Genomic DNA, 22,674 nt, shown 5'->3' on the forward strand with positions numbered 1-22,674 from the left:
AAAAAAAAAAAAAAAAAATAAAAAACAATGGAATCTGAATTCGGTCACTTATTTCCCCGTCTTACCCCAGGGGTACCAACGGTATCGACTGCGCTTTAATTTCTCCGCGGTATTCCTTCAAGTATTTCCGGTCGGCTGGTCGGGATGGAAAATAAAAAAATAAATCCGCGGTTCTTCGAGTTCTCGCAGCGGCCCCGTAAATTCCTTAAGCCGCCATTTAATTTCGGTGGAGTTTAACAACGCGGCCGGCGTATATCTGCTTGGCATGCGGATTCAATTCTAAAAGGGAAATAGTGTAACGCGTTCGCTCAAGCTTCTTTATTACTTAGCCTTTCAGTCGTGCCAACTGCGCACGGACACACACCCTCTCGCATTAACTCCTAACCATAGTCACCTTTAAAAGCCATTAGCGAATTCCGGCGATACCTTTTTACAGCCCTCCGCGGGCATAAAGGGATCTCGATCAACCCGATCCATCACCCGGGGATACCACTCGCGAAAATTATCCGGCCGTTTAAGCAAATTTCCTCTCTTCACCCGTACCCCGCCTCCCTTACATCGTCTTTCCTCGTCTCCTTCGAGGAATCGAGGAAAACCAACCCCCGTGACATAAAGCAAGCACTCACCGGGGTCAAGAAAAATCTCACCACTCCCGTGGTGGTATTTCATTTTCCAACAACCAACCCCGGATTCTCCGGAGTCGGTAGATATTTAACAGAAGGTCTAAACTCTGCGGAAAATTCGATGCGGCAATTTAATCAAGTTCCCATAATCTCGGAAGCAAAGACCGGAATCCTGCATCGAATATTCCAGCGGCGGTACGTAAAGTGGGAACTCGCCAAGCAGAGTGAACCCCTACAAAGGCAGAGAGATCTCCGAACAACGCTCTCGTAAAACACCGTTGCGCCATAAAACGCGAGAGGAGAAAAAAAAGGGAAAAAAGGAGAGAAAGCAACGGAAGAGAAAGGAAGAGAGGCAGGGGTAGAAGGTCCATCCGAGACTCTTCGGAAATGTATTCCATCCTGACGAGGAATCGACGCAGGGACTCCGCCCATTCAATTAGAGGAACGGTCCGGTATTACACTCGATCTGTGGAAACAAGCGGCACCATGAGCAGCCACTGCCATCCGGATAAATATTAATCAAGTTGCTGGCGGGACAGGATCGAAGGGATGGAGGCTGGCATCCTGCGGGGTCGTTCCTTGTAACGCGGCAATCTCGGCGATTTGCTTTACTTCCGAGGCGCTTTTACTGCCTCTGAAATAAGGATTCTCGGGGTTGCCGAGGAGCTGCTCGTATGCATCGCCGACGACGCCGGTAATCGCGGCGTCGGGAGCACGCGTCGCGGCCTAGCCGGCTAGCGTTTGCGGCGAGTGCTTTCTTCCGGGCAATCCCGATCGGAGCGGATCGAATGGCTGCTTGTTACTGCGAAGAATCCCTCGTCCATTTATACCTCGCCGTTTTATCGGCCCGTGGCCGGGTTCACGGAGTGCCGAACGACGCCGTTTCCATCGCGCGTTCTCCTCTTCCGTGATCGCTGCTACTCCCTGATACTCGCCGCTTCCGATCAGGGATGAGGATGGGCACCTGTTCAGGCGTTAGCTTGGAATACGCTGATGCAACGACTGCTGGGTAAGCCACGTATAACTTGGGCGTTAACCAGAGTTAGCAGAAACCCTACGCGGCAAGCAGATTTAGAGCCGTGGGCTGGGATAGACCTATTCGAATCTGTTCCGGATCTGATTCCATAAGCCTATTATTAGGCTTCAGATTTAACCCGCGATTAAGTTGCGTCTGAACGTAAGCAGTCTGTCGATTCCCGGAGTTGGCATTAGCGCATTGTCCCTGCTAATTGCTCCTCGATCGCTAATCGATTCTTTGTTTATGTACATGCATACTCCGTGTAACGAGTATTGTAACGTACAGATTGTCTCACTCGAAGACTCGATTATTTCGTGAATTATAGTTCCTTTCGAAAAATGGTTAAAGTAACAGAAGATTTACTCTATTTCAATGGGGACACCTTAGCATGATCATAAATTTTTGCTAGTATTTTTTTTATGGGAAAAGGGAACATGGAAGAAGAAGGAAGCGAAAGGGGGTGGATAAGACGAAAGCCAGGTCCATCCTTCTTTCCGAGGAACAAGAAGTCGGAACTCAAAAATAATTAATAGCTAATATTAAACTTTGAAATACCGTTTCGGCGGTATTATTACTCGTCAAAAAATACCATATTACAACCCCGTACCCCAGTAAAATGCGATGGCATTTTGACACTTGGCTATCATATACTCCAAGTACTTGTAGTATGGGGAAATTTTGTAACCCGTATTCTTGTTCCTCAAATTCTGAAACTCCGTCTAATAATTAAATATATAGCCCTACCAAGGGTCCATATAGATACTAGACCTATTAGCACGCGGTATGTAAAAGCACATAATTTTTAAATATAGCGATCAACGTTTACACTTTCACTGCTAACATAAGTACAAGTTCCTATGCTATCTAAGTATCCCCCATCTAAGGCAGAGTCTACTAGGAAGCCTTGCTTACCAGGCCACTAGCAAGCCTAGGACGAAACGCATCCCTTCCTCGCGTCCTCCTACCAGCTACCTATAATAGCACGACGGCCATTAGGATATCAATCGGCACCAGCGTAGGATCCACAAGCCTAGAAAAGCAACCTCCGTGCACCCCTACAAAGATAACGACATAATCCACTTACTATTCAAAACCAAACACAATCTCCTCAAAGAACCATCCACCCCTAATCGTTGTCAAGGAAGAACAACCTATTGTCAATATATATCTAACAATCAGTTAATAAATACAATAAGTCTACGATATTTTCCATCCACTGCGCGGAGTTCTCAGGGCAAAATGAAAGAAAACGGGGAACGATCCTCTCGAGTATTTCGTCGATCTTGGCAACGGGCGGTCAGAGGAAGTCGTTAGGAGGGTTGCCTGGAGTCTCTTTCTTCTACACTCCTCTTCCTTTGTTCAATCCTGTTCCAATAATAAATACAGTTACCATTAGAAGCTACCCCAGACCTACCCCAAGAGCCATCCCCGAAATGTCAGACGAAAGTAAAGCAACGCAACGCGAAACGTCGGTCGCAATAACACGTGTCACGCGGCAGCCGAGTAAAACAATTCCAGCAGACATCTGGAAATTATCGAGAGCCGTCTTTTCCAGGTCAGAGACCTCGCTGACCGCGAACGGCTCGATCTCCTTGCAACTGGCGACGTGGGCACCACGCGGCAATGGGCTGGTCTACGTGTACCAGAACAACATCTATTACAGACCGGAAGCGGAAGTGGCTGTCGACTATCAAATCACGGACACGGGGGTGTTCGGGATCATTTATAACGGAGTGCCGGACTGGGTGTACGAAGGTAAGCTTCTTGCACCGTGATCTACCCCAAACCCCTTTATCATTCATGCGAATACCATACGTTTAATCGTCTTACGGCGAGAGCCGGTGAGACGAGCGCGTCGATTCCACTGGATCGATGGAAAACGCGATCTCGAAGCTCTCGCGAGGACCTAGAACCGGGTTGTTTGCACATCCCCTTGGAAGTACAAGATGTAAGTGGCGCGCGTGTATCTGTTTGGAGAGGTACATTTACAGGGACCGGGCGTTTAGCTGCACAATTCCATCTGTTCGATTCTTTGCTTTGTACACGGACTATTTGCCCACCCTCTTATCTTCCCTGTGCTTCACACCCCTTCGGCTTTCCCCCGGCGTCCTATATATATACATCTCTCTCTTTCCTCACTGTCTGGAATTCTCTCCGCGACTTCGCCTGCTCCGCAGAGTAACTTCCGCGAGGCACTTTTAAATTACCTTTGTACCGCGTTACGCTACTCGCATACGGAATGATGCTCGCGGAGATCAAAAGATTTCGCCAAGTAGGTTAAACGCGTTAGAAGCTTCGCGCGTCGTTTAATCGACTCGTGCCGAGCAGGAAAAACCGTCCAGGCAGGTTCTGTCATCTTAGGGGGACGCACGACCCGTTCCGCGCGTGGCCGCGCGTCTCGCTAATAGCCGCGCAACCGCTGTCTGGCAGTTCTTCTGGAATAAACAAGCATCACACGGCTGAATTCGCGTAGTCCGGACCGGAAGCGACGTTATCACGACGGGCTAGTTGCGCGCCCCCCGGCTTCTGCATACTTCAAAATTAACCGGACCGTCACCTCGTGTTACGGCCGTCCCGGATAAAAGGGCTCCGCGTGATTTCCGAACCACGAGTGCCCGTCAATTTCGTCCCGAAACCACGCCATTCGCCGTGTAATTATTTTCAACTGGCACCGTCGCGACTTCCTGAAATTTTTAATTGCCCGTTTACTACCCCGCTCCGAAATTCCGAGTTTTAAAACCGGTCCTGACCAATTTCCTGTTTTATTTTATTTCTGTCTATTTTCCTTTTTTTTTTCTTTTATTTTTGTTTGAGTGCGCACCGGGGGTGGAAAACTTTTCGCACTCCCTCTGGGAACGGTTGCGTTCCGCTACTTCGTTGTCGCGAAATCATACGAAAAGAAAAGAACGGGACTTTAAATCATGGAATAATCGCGCGGTGTTTAACCATTTTTCATAGGTGTTTTAACCGTTTGCGGGAGAGATTTCCGTCAGGGAACAGGGAAAATGTGGTACAGAGGAAGTAAGCTTCGTTTAAGAAATTCCCTTTGGAATAAATTCGGATTAGAGTTTGCTGCGAAACGATAGGTATTTTTTGGACGAAGCGGTGCATCTGTTAAAAAATAATCGGCTCATATTAATTCAAATTTGACTTCGCGGAAGAAAATTGATAGCTCACGATGCAGTGGATGAAAATATTGTAGTATCGCAGAATTTTCACGTCGTGTATAGGTAACTTTAGCTTAGAAAATCATCGAGGGTTCCAGGGTTCCAGGTCGGTCGGCAAAACCCCGGCGATGCGTCAGGCCCTGAGCATGACCATATTTGGTCAAGTTGGGGAAGGCTTTTGGAAAACGTATACAGGTTGGGGAAGATATAAAAGAAGGTAAAAGTGGTTAGTGAAGAGTTCTTGTGAAAGGTGATTGGAAGGGAGTTTCTGAGAGACAGTTCTTGGGAGAGGAGTTCTTAGTTGTGTTTTAGTTGCGAGCCTTTAGTTGTAACTGGCTGAGTTGTCATTGTGTTGTTGAATTCAGTTGTAGTCTTAAGTTGTAGTCGATATAGTTAAGTTGTAGTTGATATAGATTCCTATGCTTAATCGTCACCCACATATTGTTAATCTATTATTATTATTATTATTTAATAGATAGCAGTTTTATTTACCAACCCTACAATATTTCCAATATTTTTTTAAATATATCTTTTATTTATTTAATTTTATTTTTCCTGCCCTATTCGAATTGAACATTGGCATTACAAAGATGGATAGAAAATCTTCCTATTCTTAAAAATTAAATTTCGTGCTGCCATTTTGTTTCATGCACCCTTCACATAATTTCAAAAGAAATTTATAAGAAGAATCGAGCCGTTCACTGCACAAATTGATTAACTCCCTAAATGAAAAAGTGGAGAAATGTAATAAAATAATGTATATTGTTTTTTAAAATTCCCTTTATAATTTAAATCGAAATAAATACAAATGTAACTTTCATCCAACGGTATATAAAATTTATAAGAAAAAGTAGCCAAAAGGTAATCGTTGTTAATGTTACCATTTTTATGTTACTGGAAGAGTTAATCGATTTGGCGAGTGAAAAAAGTAATAAATTTAAATTTTACTAAATTTTACTTAAATTCTGATAAGACGGGGACTAAATAATTCACCGTTATCATTCATGGCTTGCTAGTGCATTCGAGTTGCATTATCGCAACGATTTACGTTAGAGTACGGAGTTAATCAAAGCGACCTCTGAAATAAATTATTTATTATTCAGTGGTCAAAAAATTGTTGTTGTTTAACGGTGTTAATCTTAATTATCAGGGAAAATTATTATAAATATAAAAAGTTACGACTGTACCAAGTGCTTTGACACTTAAATTTAAGATTTTTTAAAAAGTGAAGTTAATTAATTAATGCAGTGTACGGCTCAATTATAGATCGAGTTATAGATAAAATTATAGATAGAATTATAGACAAACTATAGACGATGGATCTTTTTCTACACTGTAACATTAGAGTATCTTGTTAATTTCTACAGATTCACAGAATTATGAGCTTTTCTGGTGCTGGAGAGGTCGCTAATATCCCTCACGTGTTGCATAATTAAATCAACTTTAATTACGTAATCAGATAGCCAAGTATATGTCTTACCAGATGTAATACCCGTTATAATAATATCTCACTGATATTTTACCTCAGTTCTGGTCTCTGGTCTCTGTTATATCCAAAGACACACTCTGCCAACTATTCCTGGACACGTATCGAAAATGAGGAAAAGGAAGGGGAAATTTACAGTCGAATCGAATTATCCATTCTTCGCGTCTCTTTTACGTCGCACCTTCACTCCACCCCCAGTAAATTCAATTAACGAGCGAGTGCTCAGACCCTAATCGATGACCCGGAACGACCAATTGATTCCAGACAAGCAACGTCTACGATACCACCTCGTTATCGGCCGAGAAATTAGTACCTAAAACCGTCTGCCGGCAGTCAACGACCCTCCAGTCGGGATAATATCATTGGAAAACACAGGCGGAGGCCTGCAGCTCCCCATTTCTCGCGGTTACTTGGCGAAACGGCAGACCTGTGCCGCGAAATGGGGAAGAAGGGATGAGAAGATCGCTGGATCGGGATTATCGCGTTCAGACGCGATCCCCGTCGCGGATCGGGCGTCGCGACGCCATCGCGGTGTCGTCGGGCGCAATATTTTTTCGACGGCCTTTTTAGCGGCGCGCTTTGTACGTGTGCACGTCGGATGAGTTTTCGCCCCTGCCGTGGAACCCGGAACAATAATATGTGCCGGGACCGTAATTCACACAGCTGATGCTCCAGGGGACGTTGCACGCGTTTGCATATTTCTGAGCCTTCATCAGCTCTCCGCGTCTCGCTCTCCCGAACCCCTCTAGCCACCCCCGGTCGCTCGACGTCGTTCGCCCGGTATTTCGCTAAATCGCGCCCGACCGAACGAATGAAGCATAAAAATTCATCAGAGGAGCCGCGGAGGAAAAGCAGCCAGCCTGCCATCCATCTACCCGGCCGCCACTTTTTCGCTCTTTACCCTGCGACACGGGGTGGCTCTGGCCTGATTCATCGCCACGCGAATTCAATGGGATCTCCTCGACTGGGTAAATATTTAAACGCACCCTCCGCCACCCGCCTTGCTTTCCTCTTCCGCTATTAGTGTCGCCCGGAATCCGGTCGCAGCGTCCTTTGGCTCGCGCGGCCCCTCAGTTGCGATTCGATTAGACACAGCTCCCAAACGGAGGGTAAACTTCGTTCTGTATTAATTGCTGGCCGATTGTCGACGGCTTCGGATGCCGATTCGGATCCCTGATTCGGATGGAAGACGGATTGACGCTGACGGAGCTGCGGCCATTCGTTTGCACGCCGCGCGGAAGCGTGTCGAGATCTTTGACGTCGCTAAACGGAAGCTGTCGAAATAACGTCTTGCTTGCCAATCCGTCGAATTCGGGATCGGGGAGCCGGGAATCTCGCGTGCGACGTGTGCCGGAATTTAAAGGGCAACTCCACGGGAACGGTTTCCCGTTTAAATCTCGTATAAACTTCGCGTTAAGGAGATTACTCGGGGAACGCGGATCCTCTGATCCCAGCACACCCTTAGAGCCTTTGTTCTCTTTGCGAATTAACCTGATTTTTATTCGCCTCTGAGAGAACACCTAGTATTCGTATCTAGTGGGTACACACACGGTTGCAAGTACCAACGTTTGCTTTAATAAATTCCGCTGAAGATTCCACGCTGCTTTTCCAAGGATTTCCAAACCTCTAAGCTGTCCAGGAGTCGTCACCGGATTTCCAGGCGATATTAGTCTGTTCTCGGGAACGAGAGAGATAGTGGAATCCTCGAATCTGATCCTGGTCTTTAATGGAGTTATCGAGTCGATTTATCAGCCTGGAGAAATCGCGAAAGAGTGAACGACGTTGTACGAAAGATGATAGCTACTCTTGGTAAGAATGGCCGGGGTTTTGAACTTGCTAGGTTCTGCACTTAAAGTGTATTATATTCCCAGGTTTGGATTGCTAACTCTTGGTAAGAATGATCGGGTGTTTTTGACTTGCCAGGTTCTGAAATTCTGGGTTCTGAACTTAAAGTGTATTATTCCCAGATTTGGAATTGCTACTCTTGGTAAGAATGGTCGGGTTTTGGAACTTGCCAGGTTCTGAAATTCTGGGTTCTGAACTTAAAGTGTATTATTTCCAGGTTTGGATTAGGTCATAACGAATATTTAATTCGGGTTCGGGTCGAATTAAGTATTCCTCCCGAGTTCGGGTTGGGTTAGATATTTTTCTCTCGGTTTTGGGTCAGATAGAAAAAAGCCAGGTAATCTTTGTTGGGTTCGGGTTAAAGATCTGTGGGGATCGTCCCCCACGATATTGCGATGATTGTATTGTGGTTCCTATGGTACTGCTGTTTAGTACCCCCTGCATTAAACGGCGGATACTTAGTTAGCGTTGGAACTTGTATTTATACAAGCCGAGGATGCACCGAGTACTTGCGAGAAAGTCCTCGAACCTCCTTCAAGTAGGAATCCATCTATCGGCGAGAGTGCGAATGTCGGTCGCTGCAGATTGCATCAGGTATTTGTCTCGAATTGAAATCGGGTATTTTCCTCGGGTCGGGTTGGGTATTTTTCTCGGGTTCTAGTCGGGACGAATATTTTTTTTCGAATTCTAGTCGAATGAAGATAAATAATTTTTGAGATAGGTATTTCTCGCAGGTTCACCGAGTCACTTCAATGAACTTCTAACCTCGAATCCTCCTGTCACTGGGTACATGAACTATAGTTGCCACGTGCGTTTACTGAGCATTCGGGTTCCGACCCGAGTCCCTCTGAACCCGACCCGAGACACGTATACTCGAAATTTCTAGTACCATGTCGCTCTAACCTCCACTTCCTGGAACTTCGAACCCCTCTTTCACTGAGTGCGTGAACTATAGCTGCCAGGTGCGTATACCGAGTATTCGGGTCCCGACCCAATCCCTCTCAACTCGACCCGAGACACGCGTACTCGAAATTTTCGGTACCACGTCATTCTAACCTCCACTTCCTGGAACTTCGAACCTCCTCGAACAACTTTTTCACCGAGTGCGTAAACTATAGTTGTCAGGTGCATATACCGAGCACTCGGGTCCCGACCCGAGTCCCTCTGAACCCGACCCGAGACACGTATACTCGAAGTTTCTAATACCATGTCGCTCTAACCTCCACTTCCTGGAACTTCGAACCCCTCTTTCACTGAGTGCGTGAACTATAGCTGCCAGGTGCGTATACCGAGCATTCGGGTTCCGACCCGAGTCCCTCTGAATCCGACCCGAGTCCCTCTGAATTCGACCCGAGACACGCGTACTCGAAATTTCCGGTATCACGGTACTCCAACCCTCCTGTCGCGTTTTATGTACCAGAACGAATCGCGGCGCGTATCGATGTGCTCGGCTGATTCCGCGCGCGATCTCCGCGTCGTCGGGATGGCAGAGAACGTCGATAAAGTGTCAAAGCGTCGTCGAAAGGCGTGCCAGGAACTTTTCAACAGCCTGTATTTTGTTCACCGTCAGCCGAAGACTTTCTCGCTGACGGCATACTTTATCCAGTTCACGGCGGGAACGCGGCTCCGGGGAGGATTTCGCGGGCAAGAATTTAGGATAAAGGCTGATTTACACGCGCCAGGGTCCTCTCCGCCCCGCCCCGGCCTGGCGCACGATGGCCCATCGATTTCCGGATTCTCCGCGGAAATGAATGCGTATCTGTTTCGCAGCGCTGCCTCTATAAACTCAATCTGCCAGCCGGCCGGACGGGATTCATCGCGAGTAATGCATATGCAAAGTGACTGTAAAATATTGTTTTCGTCCGACCGCGAGACCAGCGTCGCGCTAAAAAATCCGCCACGCTTTTGCGCGCGGACGCGACGCGTGTAAATAACCTGCATAGCGGCGAGCGATTGTTTACCGCGGGGAATCCGACGAATTTTCTTCTTCGCGTGGACCTAGGTGAGAATAAAAATAAAGCGAAGTCAGTATCGGAATCCTGTAGACGTTATATTTTACGGAAAGTATCGCTGTTTCGACAAATTTCTCAATTTAAATCGTCATTTTTAGTGGGTACTGTCCACACTCTCGTTATCATACGAGAGACCGAGTGTTGGAATTTGAAACACGATATCTTACGATCGAATGCGAGATAGTCGTGAACCCATTCGAGATATTCATACTTGGCCCAAGATTAAGACCACGAGTCAGACTCGGGATATCCATGTTTGACCTGAAATATTGATAACGAGTCATACTCGTGATATTCATGTTTGGCCCGAAATGTCTATCACGAGTCAGACTCGTGATATCCACGTTTGGCATGAAATTAAACAACGTGCTTGACTCGTGATATCCACGTTTGGCATGAAATTTAACAACGAGCTTGACTCGTGATATTCAAGTTCGGCCTAAAATTTTCATCACGAGTCAGACTCGTAAAAATAGTGCAAGGGGTTAAAATCATTCCTTATACCTTCCTGGCTTGTTTATATTCTATATATTGTACTGATTTATTAATGGATCTATTAAATCATAGGAGGTTAAAATAGAAAAAATTATAGGAATATTTTCTCACTTCAGATTTATCGTTGTATTCCTTTTCCTGTTCCTGTATTCCTTTAGCTGTTTTCAGAGTTCCATCTTATTATAGTTCCCCGTGATCGTTGCAGACTACGAAAATGCTGCATTATTCGATCTGCTTAATGGATACTTCGCTGTGGAGTATGGGCCACAAATTCTCGACTGCCTCGATGTTCGAACTTCGCGAAAACCAGTCTGAAACTTCTCTTCGGTGATCGTAAACGTAAATCGCGAAGATCCTGCAAGGTAAAAATTCCAAATTCTCATTCACGAGTTCGATATGTCGCTCAGCCTTAAGATTCTGCCAAATTTTCATCCTGAACCCAGACAAACAACCCTAAATCTCAACAATACCTTCTTCGTGTCTTACAAAATGTCAGATGAATTTTTCTCCCAGTATTTCATTCGCCTCGCAAATTAAATTCGTTTAAATGAATTGAAATTAAAAACAGGACGACAGTTTGAACTGCAAGGAGAAATAAAAATGGCAGGAATTAACGAACGAAAAATAACGAAATATTTCCAAGTAGAATAGTCACGTGCCCAGTGATTTTTGCCCCTAACTGTACGTTCGTCGAGGATTAATCGCGCTGGAGTTCCACTCATTCGAGTTACCCTGGAGAATTCTTTAATCGTTACGCGGTGTGACCCTCTGGGCCAGTTTTCAAAGGGGTTCCATTAGATGGTCTTCCCTTTTCTCTGTCCTTTCCCTCCGTTTCTAACCCCCGTTCCTAGGAACCCTTTCCGGAGGTCGTTTCGGGCTCCTTTCGCCACTCCTTTCAACCCCTCGCAGCTGAGATTTTTACTTCCTTTACCCGGCGACGACACAGAGGACTCCTTTCACGGATTCATTCAGAATTCATAATTGAAACGCACACGGCCATAGCATTTTTCTTTTTTTTTTTTCCTTTTTCTGAAACCGAGTCGCGGATGTATATAGGTTAAATACACGTATAAGGGGTTGGCTGGCACGTTTCGTCGCTGGGCTCGCGTGCCGTCTGTCAGTTTATGCATTACGGTATTAACAGCCAAGAATGCCGGCCAGGTTACGTCCACGCATCCCTCTAATCCCGGAAGGTATTAAATTTGTACGAGGCGGATTTATCTTGGAGTATCCGTGGAACGCGTGCACCATAGCTTTGACAAAGGTCCACTGTGTTTCATTAGGGACATTAGCCGGACGGAAATGGGTCTGGTCGCTTGGAAAGCCTGATAACATCGTAACAACCGGCTTCGTATCAAGAAGTCCCAGCAGCCGATTCAACTTCCCGTTGTTCCCAACTTTGGAATACGTTTTCGCCTGCTTTGGACGGGGTATATGGGTGTTATCGGTTTGGCTGAGTGCTGAACCAGGGTTACGTGTAAGACGCACTCAGGGCGGAGGATTAGTTTTAAGTCTTTAAGCGCGAGCCACGGTTTTTGGATAAATTAATATTTAGTAAAGAGAAGAGTGATCTAACTTTCAAGACTTTTCTTATTTTTTTTTTAAATTTTGGTAGTATGATCCACGATTTTTGGATAAATTAATATTTGGTAAAGAGAAAAATGATGTAACTGTTCAAGATTTTCCCTTTTTTCTTTTTTATTTTTTGGATAAATTAATATTTGGCAGAGAGAAGAGTGATGTAACTTTTAAGATTTTTCCCCTTTTTTTTTAATTTTGATAATTGGATCCACGATTTTTGGATAAATTAATATTTGGCAGAGAGAAGAGTGATGTAACTTTCAAGATTTTCCCTTTTTTCTTCTTTATTTTTTGGATAAATTAATATTTGGCTAAGAGATAAGAGTGATGAAGATTTTCCCTTTTCTTTTTTTTTAATTTTGGTGGTTGGATTCACGATTTTTGGATAAATTTATATTTTGCTGAGATAAAAATGATGTAACTTCCAAGATTTTTCCCTTTTCTTTTTTTTTAATTTTGATAATTGGATCCACGATTTTTGGGTAAATTAATATTTGGCAGAGAGAAGAGTGATGTAACTTTCAAGATTTTTTCCTTTTTTCCTTTTTTTAATTTTGATAGTTTGATGCTTAGGTTTGTTTCCACTGTTCTCTTTAAATCTTCTGTTTCTGTATCTGTATAGATTATAATGAGGAAGATCGATTTTGACTTTTTGAACGCGACAAATTTATAATACTGTGATAGTGTGTGATAGATTGTTAATATTGGCTCTAAATTCTTTAAAAATTTTGAATAATTTGGGAAGGATGTGGTTTTGGGTTTCCCAATCATCGTCTCTGAAATCTCTAAAACAGGAGTTACCTAGTGCTACTTGTTAATTTGAGAATAATCCCAGAAACGAGTGCTACTGAAAAATGAAAAATTAGATACACATATTTTATTTGCATATATTTAAAAAGTCCTGAAACGTTATTTATAGTCAATTCTGTCTGTTTACCTGGTTGCTTGTATAAGCCTGATCATCGATTGACATACACCCTACCAATCACTACCAAGAGGAATTACCCAGGTGACTACTCTGAAAAAAAATAACCACAGCGAATATCATTTACATGAAAAATTCGATACCAACGTGCCATTTATACGGAAAATTCGATGCCAAAACAAATATTATTTACCTGCCTCTAAAAATAAAAAAAAAAAAACAACACCACTTATGGCTGACTTTGGCACTCTGTTCAAATCGATATCAAATTTCCCCAGCGAACCACACTCGTTTCGCTCGTTTCACTCGTTAGGAATTAAAATTAAAATACTACGAATCACAGCATACACAGATAGCAATTTTTGCATATTCTCCAAAAATTAATTGGCAATCCGGATAATCTTCCTGTAAGAACAGCAGGACGGTATTCCCGCGATGTTTTCCACGACGTTTTCTAATCTTCAATCGAAACTCGATAACCGGGGACGGACTATCGAGGCATTGTCCGGCACTCGAGATTTGCACGAAAAATAAACGAAAACCCGGGGAATATTTCCAGTCGACAGCTGGTGGTACGAGTGCGGCTTAACCGCCGTAGCACCGGGGGGCATTGTTAAATTAAGTTTATTAACCAAGTGCTCGCGAAAGTTACGAGGATTTCGTCATTCGCCGGATTTACCGTCGCTACAAAGCGCGCAGAAATATCACGCGGAACGAGCCGCAAAATCGTGTCGCGCTTCGCAAATAACTTGCGCAATCAGGAACGAGGAACGAGCATTCCCCGTTGCAACTTTGACGTTCGCATTCGAGCATCGATTATTAACGGTTGTTCCCAACTATAACCGGTTACCACCGGTCAGGGACCTAACAATTTCCCCTAACGTCCACTCCCGAGGATTTCCAAGCTTCGACCCCCGTGGACGCGTCTTCCGCCATGGGCACCCCGCGCCCTCGGAGCGGGAAATAAATAAACGCAGCTCGCCCGGGTGAAAAGTGTAAACGGGCTCGTAGACACATTTATTCCTGGGAAATTTCCGACCAACCTACCCTCCTGCTCGGGTGTAATTAATCAGAGGTAACAGATGCAGAAGTAAACCCGAGGACTTAAGCAGTCCCTCTTCAAGCCGCAGTTACCTCGGGGCTGCGGAAAATATCGTTCATAAGCAACGGGCACGAGGATTCCCCGAGCCACGGTAATTCCATTTGCAGTTACACGGAGACGAGTTAAGGGCGGAAAAAAGTGGGAAGAAAACAGGGAAAAGAGGGAAAAGAGCGAGGACCTTGGACCGCCATCTTGGTTGAAAGTCGGCGAGACCAAGTGTTTGCAAGTTTCCGTTCGCTCACTGGTTCAAAGTCACGAACTTGCCTTTCGGACGTTATCTGCAATTTCGCGGATAAATCGCGAGAGAGTGGTGACTCGAGAGGGGGTGGCGATAGGGAGGTCCAGGTCGCGAGGATATCGGCGAAGCGTTATGAACGTCAACGCAATTTCTGTTCCTGGCGAAGTACACGGAAAAGGCGATAGGAATTGCCGATACCGAGGGTATCAGCTCGGATCCCTCAAGGTTTGTTTTTCCACCGGAACGGAGGAAGCTTCGTCGTGGACTCGCCCTCGATATGGATCCCTCGACATCCTGTCCGACCGTGCGAAACCAGTCCAGCCCCTTTATTATCGGAATAAATCGCGCGCTATCCACGGCAAATTCATTCTTTGCTGCTATTGCTCCAGACGTCCGACACGCGGTTTGCTGACGTGTAACGCGTCTTCCTCCGCGTCCATTACGATCGTATTTCCGCCAGTGGGAACGGGCTGCGCTTTTATAGATTTCCAGTCTCTCGCAGATGCTGTGTTTCATCGAGGTGTCGATCCTGGATGCTTTCGGGAAATTCTAGGCAGCTTCAGGCGGTCTTCTACTATCTAGTGTCGAAAAATTAATTTCTTTTTACGATTTTCTTTGTTAACCCTTTGCACTCGAGAGGTGACCGTCAGTCACCATTTCATAAAATTTGGAAGGTCGATATTAATTAATGTATCAAATTTAATGTAACGTAACGCTGTGCGAAGTATCGAAATCAAATAATTCTACAATTCTATTATTATGCAATTCTTTATTTACTGCTGAAAAAAGTATCGTCAGTTTTTTAGTAGAGGATCTTTGATTTTAAGACAGATCCACTATTGCTCGAGATATTTACAATTGACAACAAAGTACCGAGTACAGCCATCGTCATTGTACTGTAGCCATTTGATTAATCTGTTTACTGATGATTTAAATTCTATTGCAATTCGAGGATAATCAATGTATAAATCAGTTGAGGCTAGAGATATTTACAATTGACAGTACGGTTCTTAGTACATCCACCAACAGATCACTGTTGCTCTTCTCTAGCCAAAAAATCGTCGAGTACAAAGGGTTAAATTACGTGTTTTCAAAAATACTTTCCGTAAATGTTAGACTCGACGTCTCATTGGGTTGACGAGGATAGGGCAAGGCCTTTTAGTCGCTGATTTAGTTGAAACTTTGTATATTGGTAGATTTGATTCTCCTGTTTATGAATATATACTATTATATTGGCAGACACTCAACTGGTCTTTAAATATTCGTAATTAAAAATTTATTCGTAACACCGGTATTTTTCAATCTTTTTTAACAAAAAGTTCTACGCACTTAGTACAATATTATACAAGCAAATCCTGTTAATTTCAAAATACACGGTCTCAATGGTTCTTTGCAATAATTTTTCAAAGATCTACAACTATCGGTCTGTAAGGTATACAAGGCAATTGATATTAATCCTTTGCATTCCGAATTATTTTTCAATTTTCTTGCCAAGAATTCCCTACTATTTTCTTTGAAATTTACTTCACAGGACAGTTCCTCGACTGATACTTATTTTAAACAATTTTGTTTACTGATTATACAAGGTGTCCCAAAAAATGTATACACACTTTGCGTGATTGTAAATAAATTATATTTATGTTATAGTAAATTAATGTAAATTAGAAAGAATAAGGTGTATACGTTTTTGGGGACACCCTGTATTAAATATAGCTCTCGAACATTGTCGTAATTTTCATTTTAAATTTAAGTAATTCAGGTAGTTACTTATTTTCGATAAAAAACTGATAAAAACTGATGTGGAGTCACAGTCGACGAAGGAGTGCAAAGGGTTAGTTCATATGATATAATGAAAATAAGAGACCATACGCAATTGTGATCGTATTAGGGTACAAAAATCGATATAATTTTTAGTAGAAGCAGCTGCATACTTTTAGCAATCGCGAAAATAAAATTTCCGAATCTTGGTAGTTCTAGTTTTAAACGGTATGGGAACGGTTATTACGTTTGCTAGGGGTCGTAAGTCTCAGGTATTCCTCTTCCTTTTCCTCCATTGCCTTGTTGGTTTTGCTGGGAGACTTCGTGGTAAGTGAATCATCCCGCGAGAAGAAGATATTCGTTTCCTAGACGTTGGGACGAGCGGAATTTGTGGCTCTTGAGTTATTAATCCCTCGCTTTAGAGGTTAGGTTAGGTCTCTTCTAGGTTAGGTCTCGAAAGAGTTCGGGACATTTTCATTCTCTACGCGTAAACGATTTTTATGGGGAATAAGTCTATAATTTTTATCCAAAATTTCTGGACGCGTTTTCAGACTTGTACCGTTGTTTACGATGATCGTGATGGCGCTTTTTGAGGGTTAATGAGCATTTGGTTAGTCCGGAATAATTTTGAAACCGCGATGAAATAAATGCGACGTGTTTACCCTCGTTATTCACGAATTCTTGCCATCCATAAAATTAATAGGGTAATTTCTTTTCGTTCCATTTGCGGAACAGGATAAAGCGAATCATACGCGTGACCCGAATCCAAGCGAATTCCTGAACACACCTGATAGTAATAAATATCAAGGTTCTAAGTATACAACGATCCTTTAAAATTAAATCAATTTCAAATTAGAATTGGCGAAATTAAATTGCAATTAAAATTGAATTAATAATTAATATGTAGTTAAGAGCGATTTGAAATTGAATTTATTCATTTATGTCTATATACTATTTATATATAGCTGAACAATTTATTTACGTCTGCATATAGTTCACTGTCACTAAAATTTACTGTATCGCGGACTATTGGATTTTTTCTACGTTGTTGGAATCATTTTCATATTCATAAGCACCAATATTTTCACGTCATTCATCCTCGAATATATTTTTCATCAAATGGCGCATTTTAAAATTCCTTTTTCTTACCGGATGGATCGAGTCCGATTAGCCAATTAAATATAAAAGCAATTGAAATAGAGAATTTAACTATAAATGGCGATACTTCCATCATCGACAGCGGCGAATCGTTGATCTATTAAAGAGACATAAAAAGACATACCTCACCTGCACACAAGCATAGTACTCGCAAAGGATTAACGTATGCCTGGATATTGTTATAACGTATTACAATTACTCTTCTGACATTACACACATTATTTACATACGAATGGAATTACAAATTCCTACAGCACGTGACCCCACGATTTTCCATTTTGATAGAATTTATGCGAGTTCTCATTCCAAAAAATATGCTCTTTCACCCTTTTAATATAAACGATTACCAATAGAATGAAATATGTGTCAAATATTCTTTTGATGACTATCTCTCGCATACATTTCATCAAATTTGACGTATAGGGATTGAATATATTCTCTTCTAAGTACCATAGCTCATAGTTTTCAAAACTACCATTAAAAATTCCCCACTCATCGTTATTCGCAAGTTTTCTCCCAAAAATGATTGTTAAGTGAATCATTTTTTCAATGTCTCCAATTATTCAAATTTTTTGTTTCTTTTTAAAATTCTGCTTCTTCTACAACCTCCACTCACCAGACTATAGTAGATTTATCATTTTAACATTAAAAATTCCCCACTCAACGTTATTCGCGATTTTATTCCAAAAATGATTGATAAGCATAATCATTTTCTCAATGTCTCCAATTATTCTATTTTCTTTTTATTAATATTTTTTTTAAAGGATTCTGTTTTTTCTTCAATCCCCAGTTTTAAGAGCATGGCAGATTTAACATCAACGAAATTTTGCACGAGCACCGTGTATTTGTTTCTTAAAATCCGCTCTGTTAATCTAATATCCAGGGTTGCCCGTGTTACATAATTTGTCTGCCTTAATACCGTACAAATATGCTCGCATTAACAAACGGTATTCGCAGCAGCGTGCATAACAATAATAACGAGAATAATAACAACATTACTCGCGTATCGCGACCAGTTTCGTTAATTTGTTCGTATTCGCCATTATCGACCACTGCACCGCTATTTCCGTGCAACGGGAAACGAAACACACCCTCCTGCAACTCCACCCCTCTGCCACCGAATTTTATCTCAGACTGCAGCGTGTGCCGCGATACGTATTCCTTGGCCGGAATATCACCGGCTGCCTTGTTAAATAACCAGCAGCAACCGGTTGCTAGGTGTTAGCCTGTAATCGATAAAGCGTCACTTCTCTCGCATCTCCTCTAATCGAATCAGTTTTATCGGTTTAAAGCGGCGGACCGCAATTGGCCGGAACCGATTGGCAGGGTATTTGCTGTCCGCCGGAAATTCCGATAAGCATTAAATGAAAAATAACGGCCTCCAGCCGGCCCGATATTTGTTTGCACCGCAATCGTGTTCCGCAAATTACGACCGTCGTCTTTCATTTCGCCGACTTTACCACCCCCTCCGACCAACCCCTTTGTCCCAGCGACCCCGTGCTTCTCCGTCCGCTGTCACGAGTCGAGGTACACCTCGCTGGTACTCGCAGCTATTTTCCTCGGGTAATATTCGTCTGTTCCCACCAGTTCCTGCAATTGACTCTGAGGATCTAGTTTATGTACAACTGCAATGATGTAAACGGATCTTGAACGCTTTTCTCTGGCCCATTTACACTCGCTGGTTACCTGTGACAACCTATTTGCTGCCATCACGCTGTCAACGTAATCGATGAAAAGATACGACGATGATCGTAATGGGCCTGTGACAGCTATAATTCTACAACTACACCCTTGTCAAAGGGTAATAGCGAAGTCTGCGCAAGGTTCCTCCTTTTCTTTTCTCCCTCCGCATTCTTGTCTTCCCTCGGCTAAGGTGAGTCTGCTCTTCTGAATATATATTCAGTGCCCAGGCACGTGGGAGGTTCGGCTATTGTCCTTTCCACTTCGCTTCCTGTCTCCGATATTTCTCCCAATTTGCCTTCGACCGTCGGACAGTCGCTTGCCTGCTCGCCTTTCGCTTTATGGCCTTTTTCCACTGCTTCTGCTTGCTCGCGCGAGGTCACGGTTTGCTCGGTGCTCAAGACCGAACTTTCCCAGTCGAGTTGGAAATTGGTTTATTCGGATATTACCCGTGTCACCTGGACACTGCGCGTGTCAGTCCCTGGTAAAGGGTCATGAAACGCCGCAGAGGGTGGCTACAGTCCCAATTTGTTTAAACATCCACCACCGAAAAACGCTGGAACAGGTGGAACTCGCAACTTCCTTGTCCTCTCTTCCTTCGTACCAAGCTTTTCATGAGAGAAAGAGAGAGAGAAAGGGGAGAGAGAGAATCGTCTCTTGCTTCCTCTAATTTTTCTTCAAATTTTTCCCTTACCCTTTTGGTCGCAGAAAATATTACTATACAAACTCTATCGATGGACTCTTCGTGAACGAACGTTTCGTGCTGTCAAATCACTTTTACTCGCTTTCTCTTTTATAGTCCTTCCTGTTTAGAGCCCTAAATCCTACGATACTATACTCCGACCAAATAGACATGATAACAACGTTCACATTGACACCTGCGTGATCAGTTAATCAGTGATCTGGTCTGCAGCTATTGACACTTTCTTGAGCTTCAGGTACGATAATTTCCCAGTTATCGTGGACTCTTGAAAGAAACTTCGGAGTTCACACTGTTCCACAGTTGCAAAAAGGGTTCCACGTAATTATTAAGTCTAGGTACTATGAAATCAGCCTTGAAACGACCACGCACTCAGCGTCGCATCTGGCACCTCTCACGGAGCATACCTTGGTAATCGAGATGAGTTCACGCGCACCTTTACCGTGGATATTTCCTTCTCAGACGAGTATTACCAAGAATTGCAGAATTTCGAGGCCAGTCGCGGTGTATTTTTTTAATAATCGCGAGCGAGCCCGGTGGTGCTGCTCGGGTAATTATCGTCGGTGTTCCAGCTGCACCAGCGTCGCGTTTCCGGTGCCTAAGCACGCGTGACAGGCTCGTTTGGACGGAGTTTACCGGCGCGCGTTTCTTTTCGCGATTTAACGGCCGGAGTCAGTTGCCGGCGACGCCATTTTAAATACGGCTGCAGAAAATTCTGTCGCTGTGTTCTTTTCTTTTTTCCTTTTTTTCTTTTTTTTTCTGTTTTGTTTCGTGGACTTTGGGGTGCATGGTCAGGATAAGCAGTTTAGAGGAGCTCTGCCATTGTGATCCTTTTTATTTTATTTCTTTTTTATTTTGTTTCGTGGATCAGGGTACATAGATGGGGGTAAGCAGTTCGGGGGAACCGTGGTAGGACTTCTGTCGGTTAATGAATGGCACTCGAGTCCCGGTTGATCTTGATTCTGGCAAGCTCGTTCGGTGAACGAGGTGCGGGTACTTGGATACTGCGGCTGTAATTCGGGAAGAACGGGAAATTGATCTTTGGTGATGGGACCGATGGAATTCGGATGCAGCCAGTCAAGGGAGATTGGATCGGCGTGATAGATGCGTGAATGACGAGTGCACTCGTGAGCCTGGAATTTAGGTAGCAGGGTTCTCAACTTGCAATAATTCTACGATATTTTGTTATTTTATTGTTGTTTTACGATTATGTATAGTTCGATTTGGGTATATTTATTTGTACACAATCCATTCTTAGATAAGGTTTATATAGAATATTTCTAGAGGCACACCAAGCATAGAAAATTGGGACAAAAATGTTACAGTGTCAGAATCTTCAGGATAAGGTTTATATAGAATATTTCTAGAGGCACACCAAGCATAGAAAATTGGGACAGAAATGTTACAGTGTCAGAATCTTCTGGGTGTTGGAGGGTTGATTAAAAATTATTCGATATTGTAATGTTAATATTGTAACATTTATATACAATCCATACTTGGATAGCCTTTATATATTGTAGTATATTTCTAGAGGCACACCAAGCATAGAAAATTGGGACAAAAATGTTACAGTGTCAGAATCTTCTGGGTGTTAGAGGGATGATAAAACAATATTCAATATTATAATGTTAATATTGTAACATTTATATACAATCCATACTTGGATAGCCTTTATATATTGTAGTATATTTCTAGAGGCACACCAAGCATAGAAAATTGGGACAGAAATGTTACAGTGTCAGAATCTTCTGGGTATTGGAGGGATGATTAAAAATTATTCGATATTGTAATGTTAATATTGTAATATTTATATACAATCCATACTTGGATAGGGTTTATATATAATAGTATATTTCTAGAGGTACACCAAGTATAGAAAATTGGGACAGGAATGTTACAATGTTAGAATTTTCTGGGTGTTGGAGGGATGATTAAAAATTATTCGATATTGTAATGTTAATATTGTAATATTTATACACAATCCATACTTGGATAGGGTTTATATATTGTAGTATATTTCTAGAGGCACACCAAGCATAGAAAATTTGGACAGGAATGTTACAGTGTCAGAATCTTCTGGGTGTTGGAGGGATGATAAAACAATATTCAATATTGTAATGTTAATATTGTAATATTTATACACAATCCATACTTAGATAGGATTTATATATTGTAGTATATTTCTAGAGGCACACCAAGCATAGAAAATTTGGACAGGAATGTTACAGTGTCAGAATCTTCTGGGTGTTGGAGAGATGATAAAACAATATTCAATATTATAATGTTAATATAATAGACATTAATAACCAAAATTTAAGTGCTCGTTATTTGATTTCATATTCTAACTCCACTTTCATGTCCCTGCTCTATGAGTTAATAGATTAAGATTCAAAGACACGGTGTTCAATCAATTTCATTAGGTAATTTCAAGTATATTTTTAGGATTAGGCGAATAAAATATTGAGGAACATTAAGACGTCATCTAAAATATCAGACAAATGATGAGAAAATATTCAAAAACGTGGTGCTAACGTAGATGAAATTAATACCCAGAGATTTAGACTACTGGATGTCTACCAAGGCTGATTGCATTCATCAATGCAGATGAAAAAGAATACCTTAACGTGAATTAAAATTTCTATAAATCGAGTTTAATTGAAATTAAAAATCAACAGATTCAATAACGAGTACTCACAATCAGGATCCCAAATGGCAGTCAGAATTTTCGACAAAAAGGATTGACGAGTTCAGCATACTGGTATCCCATGTACAATAAGAGTCATTATATACTCCCTGGTTAGAGCTACCTGAAATCCAATACTCCTGTGATAAGAGACGCTGGTAAAAACAGGTTTATCGTGTTAAACCTCGTAAGTCGTGTGCTAA

General features: G+C 42.6%; 1 protein-coding gene across 1 annotated transcript in view; it reads left to right on the forward strand.

The window, feature by feature from the left end:
- LOC108546375 (venom dipeptidyl peptidase 4) overlaps nt 1-22,674 on the forward strand; it is a 306,649-nt gene that overhangs the window by 129,464 nt on the left and 154,511 nt on the right. The window contains exon 5 of the mRNA XM_017898424.1: nt 3,197-3,396. Within this exon, the coding sequence (XP_017753913.1) occupies nt 3,197-3,396 (200 nt within the window). The remainder of the gene's footprint in view (nt 1-3,196; nt 3,397-22,674) is intronic.

This window comes from Eufriesea mexicana, unplaced genomic scaffold, assembly GCF_001483705.2.
Source record: "Eufriesea mexicana isolate 0111107269 unplaced genomic scaffold, ASM148370v2 scaffold630, whole genome shotgun sequence".
Taxonomy (NCBI): Eukaryota; Metazoa; Arthropoda; class Insecta; order Hymenoptera; family Apidae; genus Eufriesea; species Eufriesea mexicana.